Source organism: Macrosteles quadrilineatus, unplaced genomic scaffold (assembly GCF_028750875.1).
Source record: "Macrosteles quadrilineatus isolate MER2022 unplaced genomic scaffold, UCM_ALF_1.0 Scaffold_1__1_contigs__length_201487025, whole genome shotgun sequence".
NCBI classification, from domain to species: Eukaryota; Metazoa; Arthropoda; class Insecta; order Hemiptera; family Cicadellidae; genus Macrosteles; species Macrosteles quadrilineatus.
This window is the reverse complement of record NW_026542594.1, coordinates 24,200,283-24,207,180: the sequence shown is the minus strand read 5'-3', so window position 1 is coordinate 24,207,180 and position 6,898 is coordinate 24,200,283. Positions and strand designations below refer to the sequence as shown.

Here is a 6,898-nt window from a genome sequence, read left to right as displayed (position 1 = left end):
CACTGCTAGCATTTACTACTTCTTTCACCATTTTCTATATCGTGGACATGTTTCCATCCCTTCTCATAGCATTTCAGCATTCAACTGCTACAAACGGTTTCCAGTTCCCAAATACCACAATGCTCACCTTTAGTACTTCCTTCTCCTCTTCTTACGTTGCGGACCTGTTTCCCTCTCTTTCCATAGAATTTTAAGATTGTAGATACCTTAATCTAATCGTCATAAACAGTTCCCACACTCCTGACAGCTCGCCTTAACCTGTTTCCCTCCCTTTCGATAGCATTTTGTGATTGCAGATACCTTTTTCTAATCGTCATAAACAGTTCCCACACTCCAGACAGCTCGCCTTTACTATTTCCTTCACCTACGTCAGGGACCTGTTTCCCTCCATTGCCATAGCATCATAGGATTGCAAATACCTTAATCTAATGGTCATAAACAGATCCCATACTCCGAACAGCTCATCTTTACTGCTTCGTTCACCACTTTCTACGTCGTGGACCCGTTTCCTTCCCTTCCAATAGCATTTTAGGATTGCAGATACCTTAATATAATCGTCATAAACAGTTCCCACACTACAAACAGCTCGCCTTGACTACTTCCTTCACCACTTCCTACGTCGCGGACCCGTTTTCCCATACAGTTTTAGGAACGCAGATACCTAAATCTAATCGTCATAAACAGAGTCCACACTACAGACTGCTCACCTTTACTACTTCCTTCACCCCTTCCTACGTCACGGACCTTAAACTCAGGGCTATTTCAAGCTAGTGTCGCCATTTGATTATATTTACGATCCATGCCATTTCTGTCCTAATATATGTGGAATAATGCTATCAGCTATTTCTTTATCTACTGCATTCAAAAGTCAACAGCTGATCATATGACCTTGTTTATATGTCAAATATTGTTTCCATAAGGATTACATTGAAACTTTGAGACCCAGTGGGGCGGATTCCTGAGAGACTTTTTTAACGCCATATAGATGTTGGCACTCACCGATATGGTCTTTATCACCGTGCAAAATTTGAAAACGTTTGATTCAGCCGTCTATGAGGAGTTTGCGTATTACTAAATGCATGAGTCGAAGTATAAGAGCTTCGCTCGCTCCGCTCAATAAATGTAAACAAAGAAAATTTAAACTAGGTGGCGTTCGCAGAGGCATCCACAAAATTGAGCGGAGTCATCAAGGGTTCATATTATATTGTTTTTGTCATACTGCATTAAAAACAGTCGTTTTAATGCATGCGTTGCGGGTTTAAAGAAGCATTTTTACTCTTTAGGGAGTAAAAAACGTTTTTAGCCTCTGTGGAGTAAAAATCGGCGGTTGTCAACTCAGTTGCAAATTTCTATTGTAAACGATTGCATGTATCGAAATAAGTATCGATTCGTGCTTCGTAATCATTTTAACCTACAGTCTACAGTCTCTTCCCATAGCATTTTAGCATTGCAGATACATTAATCCATTCCCACACTCAACACTACTCATCTTTACTACTTCCATCACCACCCCCTACGCCACCCCCTACGTCGTGGACCTGTTTACCTCTCTTCCCATAGCATTTTAGGATTGAAAATACATTAATGTAATTGCCAAAGACAGTTCCCACACTCTGCACTGCAAGCCTTACTACTTCCTTCACCATTTCCAACGTCATAGACCTGTTTCCTTCCCATCTCATAGCAAAAGTATTAGATACATTTATGTAACTGCCCAAACGGTTCCCCCATTCTGCACTTCCAGCCATTACTACTTCCTTCACCACTTCCTACGTCGTGGGGCCTGTTTCCTTCCCTTCTCATAGCATTTTAGGATTGAAGATACATTAATCTAACTTCCACAGACGGTTCTCACACTATGCTCATACTTTACTACTTCCTAAGCCACTTCCTACATCGTGGACCTGTTTTCATCGCTTTCCATAGCATTTTAGTATTTTAGATACGTTAATCTAATTGCCACAAACATTCCCCACACCCCACACTGCTAGCCTTTACTACTTCTTTCACCATTTTCTATGTTTGGGCATGCTTCCATCCCTTCTCATAGCATTTCAGCATTGCAGATACATTAATCTAACTGCTACAAACGGTTTCCAGTTACCATACACTCCACACTGCTCACCATACTACTTCCTTAACCTCTTCTTACGTCGTGGACCTGTTTACATCTCTTTCCATAGAGTTTTAAGATTTTTGATACCTTAATCTAATCGTCATAAACAGTTCCCACACTCCAAACAGCTCGCCTTGATTACTTCCTTCACCACTTCCTACGTCTCGGACCTGTTTCCCTCCCTTCCCATAGCATTTTAGGATTGCAGATCCCTTAATCTAATCGTCATAAACAGTTCCCACACTACGGACTGCTCGCATTTACCACTTCATTCACCACTTCCTACGTCTCGGACCTGTTTCCCTCCCTTCCCATAGCATTTAAGGATTACAGATCCCTTAATCTAATCGTCATAAACAGTTCCCACACTACGGACTGCTCGCCTTTACTACTTCCTTCACCACTTCCTACGCCACGGACCTGTTTACCTCCCTTCCCTTAGCATTATTTGATTGCAAATACCTTAATCTATTGGTCATAAACAGATACCAAACTCCGAACAACTCGCCTTTACTACTTCCTTCACCACTTCTTTACGTCACGGACCTGTTTCCCTCCCTTTCCATAGCATTTTAGGATTGCAGATACCTTAATCTAATCGCCATAAACAGTTCCCACACTTCGCACAGCTCGCCTTGACTACTTCCTTCACCACTTCCTACATCGTGGACCTGTTTTCCTCCCTTCCCATAGCATTTTAGGATTGTAGATACCTTAATCTAATCGTCATAAACAGTTCCCACACTTCGCACAGCTCGCCTTGACTACTTCCTTCACCACTTCCTACATCGCGGACCTGTTTTCCTCCCTTCCCATAGCATTTTAGGATTGTAGATACCATAATCTAATCGTCAAAAACAGTTCCCACAGTCCGGACTCCTTGCCTTTACTACTTCCCTCACCACTTCCTACATCACGGACCTGTTTCCCTACCTTCCCATAGCAGCATCATAGGATTGCAGATACCTTAATCTAATCGACATAAACAGTTCCCACACTCCGGATAGCTCACCTTTACTACTTCCTCCACCACTTCCTACGTCGCGGACCTGTTTCCTTCCCTTCCAATAACATTTTAGGATTGCAGATACCTTAATCTAATCGTCATAAACAGATTCCACACTCCAGACTGCTCACCTTTACTACTTCCTTCACCACTTCCTACGTCAAGGACGTCAAGCTAGTGTCGTCACTTAAATATACCCTATTTATGATCCATACCGTTGCTGTTCTAATATCTGTGGAATAATGCCATCAGCTATTTCTTTATCTACTGCATTCAAAAGTCAACAGCTGATCATATGTCTTTGTTTATGAGTAGTAGGGAAAAGCCGGTTCTGGATCAACCCCGACAGACCAGCGATTCTCATCTGTTTACTCTTCCACTCATCGAAAAGCCGTTTCTAGACCAGCCCCCAGTAGACTGGAGATTTGCCCATTTTCAAGCCCCCTCCCCTCCAGCCAGTAGAGTATATATGTTTGTCCTACTCCGGGATCCAATATAGACCCTTATGGGAGTCAACATCGGGAGGTAACGATGACCGATTACAACTTTTACCAGTAGTATATATATCTGTGTCCTACTCCCGGAGTTTATATGGGCTCTTATGGGAATACCTCCCCACAAAATCCGGAGGTGTTCTCCAACCCCCCACATGGAGTATGTATGTTTGTCCTGTGCTGGGGTTTAATATAGACCTTATGGAGACAAATTCAACCCTTGCCTCATTCCTCTGGGGCAAAAATAATATATTTTTTTTTTATTTTCTTACAACGATCTCCTAGAAATTGTTTACAGTTGTCTAATGATGTTTCTTGAAATGTCATAACTGAATCCAGTTTCAGAGACCACGACTACGTATGCTGTTGTTCCGGCATCGGCTTGCGCAGTCGCGATAGCATTTACGAAATCTAACTCAATCTGGATGTCACTTCTCGAGCGATCTGTGCTCATTGGGTGGAGATGAGTGTCTATCACCAACAGTGGATAATCATTCTTGAACTCTGAAGGAGATACGAACACATTGGTGTCTCCAAAGTTCACCAGACGATATCTGACCAACTGTTCGTATAACAGTCTCCATTTGCCTTCAGTGATGTGTATGTTCTGCATTTCTTGAGGATAACGTTCTCCGTTTATTTTCACTGCGACATTTTTTATGTTGCAACTATCAAAACGGGAGGGAATTTTCTTCTGGTCATTCCAACGGCTAGTTTGCAACCCCACAATGACAAATTTCGGGTTGTATACATTTCTATAAACGTTAGTGATATCGAAGTTGAATGAGGCCCCGAAAACACCTTTCTTTTCAATACACTGCCACTGGTAATAGTTGTATACCAATTTGCTATGATCACTCAAACGGGTCAACCCATCGATCAATTGAATCTTGCTGGTGGCCGTATACTCGACTAACGGAACTCGAAGAACGAAAGATTTGATTTCGACTTTTCCGTCCTCTGGTATTGTATCTGTTGCGGCTGATCCTTTCCAAACAAATAGTGCATCGTTATCTTCAGCACGGGTGAATACGACTTCGAATCCGCCTTTGTACATAGGATACCGTAGATGATCGAAGAAGCCGAGACCGAGGTGTGCAAGGGTACCGATTACTTCGAAGTTGCCTCCACCAGTGAACGTGGATACGAAACCACAGTTTGCTAAAGAGTTCTTGTTCGAACTGGAATAGTTGAGGATTCCCTTGACCGTGCTTGTGACACCAGGATAGTCGACAGTGTCGATTGTGGTGTTGTGTTTCTTGAGTTCAATTCGAGTAAACAGAAACGGTACGAAATTGTCTATGAGTTTGATGTTTGTTTTATCGGCATAAGCAGCCCCGTCAGATTTCTTGATGACTTTACCACAAATGTGAAATTGTATTCCTGAATCGTAAAACGTGTCACCGTGATCGAGTTTAAAAACCGTGTAATTATTTGGAGTGTTGAAATTGAGTTCAGACACCGGCATGATAGAGCGGTATTCGCTCTTCACCACACCGCTTGAAAACTGATTGTATGTAGCATCCATTTGTGTTGGTTACTTAATAAAGGGTGAAAAAAATATACTATGTTAACATTACGATTTTACTCTTTAGGCCTCATGCTCAGTAGCGAACTCAAGAGCCGTGTATTAAATCCGTGATTACGTTCGTGTTCTTGGAGGAATTCCTTGGACACGTTTTGATACTTTATGATGTAGTACCAATCTACGTTGCCTGCAAAATCGTGTATGAATGATTCAGACAGTGTTTGATATTTGCTGACCACATACCAGCACTCGTTAAAGTTGATAGCCATTTCCCGGAGGAAGCTCTCATCGAACTTTGTCCTCTTCAGTATGGCATACCAGTTTACGCGATGGAAATACGTGCGTAACATGTCGATGCTGAAATCGTAGTTTTCGGATAGGAGACCCCAGTCGAGCTCCTTAGCGTACTTCATAACGAACTCGTCTGTGAGAACGCCCTTAGGTGCTTTTGCTTCCTGAGAAAGAATCGTCCATGCGTTTTCCATGTTGTACTCTTTCTCCCACTTATATACATACAGACGTTCCTAGCCCGAAACCGAGTTTGCGCTTCATCCACATTGCACCAGTCGTACCGAGTGCGACAGCGCGTTCGTTTAGATCGGCGTCAGAAGACGTGACCCTATTCCAAGCAGCGTCTTGCAATTTCTTATCTGCCACCCATCGGTCTTCGGCATGCCTATGATCCCGATACCATATGTCATGTTTCTTGCACGCCTCGTCTAAGGGGTTGACTCCTTTGTCACCACGAGCCAGGCGATCAGATAGCTTCGTACCAGGTCCGCAATAATTGTACGTATCAAGATTCCAATTACGTGGAGCATGCAGCTCAAACGGTAAACTGTTGATTAAGTTGTTCAACAACCCCGAACCTTGAATAGCGTGTTCAGGTAACGCTGACAGACAGCGTATGAGATACTTCAATCCGTTTGGTCGTTCGATTAGCTCCTGCATGCGGTCGTATATGAATTTCACGACTGACAGTTTCTCGTTGTGAAAGTTATTGTTTCCAGCAGCCTCCTCAGCGTGTATGAAATTGAGTCGACTGATCAATTCGTTTAAATCCTTTATGTACCGATATTCGATTGGTGTTTTGTCATCGTACCGTTTCAACCCAGACCCAACTGTCTCTGTGGGTGTTAATGTAGTTGGGGTTGTGGATTTATTCATCTCATCCCAAATGGGTTTGATCATCTGTTTCCACTTTTGACCCTGACTTGATTTCGGTCGTCTAGTCGAGGGATCGTTCTTTTTATACAACGAGTTGGATGTCAACAGAATGTCTTTGTATGAATTCCAATCGTCAGATGTGTACTCATCAGACTTAACAAAACCTTTATTCGTCAAGAGTTTCCAAAGACCTTCACTGCCGACAAAACTTTTACCTGACATCACTATATCATCGTAATTAAAGGTGATTGGTTCTGATCCAATTTTCAAGCGTTCACTCGTCACATCATAATAAATACCAAACTGTGAATCGCTTGCACGGGGTAAGTATCTCGCACCAACACTGCCCAAATTGATTACATTTGAGTCCACCAACTGTCTGATTGATTTGTTCTGAACGTTTTCAGTTTCCACTTCATCTTCGTTATCGAAGGGAATTTGTTTACGATCTGGTGTACTGTATACTCTTGGTCTAAAGCGAGCAACCATTTGATTGTATTTTTGCTTTTTCAACCACTCCTTTGTCTTTTGTTCTAATAGATCATCTTTTTCTTTTTTCTCTTTTATTGCATCGGTAATGGTTTGAT

The 6,898-nt window shown here is 42.4% G+C and overlaps 1 protein-coding gene across 1 annotated transcript; it reads right to left on the bottom strand.

Annotated features, from left to right (window-relative positions):
* Positions 1–3,908: 3,908 nt before the first annotated feature.
* Positions 3,909–5,629, bottom strand: LOC128995314 (uncharacterized). Its single transcript, XM_054420297.1, has 2 exons — positions 5,388–5,629; positions 3,909–5,115 (listed from the first exon to the last, which is right to left on the bottom strand). Exons 1-2 carry the CDS (start codon positions 5,627–5,629, stop codon positions 3,909–3,911), a joined length of 1,449 nt encoding a protein of 482 aa, XP_054276272.1.
* Between the last annotated feature and the right edge of the window lie 1,269 nt (positions 5,630–6,898).

Excerpts from the sequence above, each read along its gene's own strand:
- LOC128995314 (XM_054420297.1), bottom strand. The coding sequence starts at position 5,629 with ATGGAAAACGCATGGACGATTCTTTCTCAGGAAGCAAAAGCACCTAAG. Across the intron at positions 5,116-5,387 it reads ATCAACTTTAACGAGTGCTG|CGGTGTGGTGAAGAGCGAAT; the intron begins GTATGTGGTCAG and ends TCAGTTTTCAAG.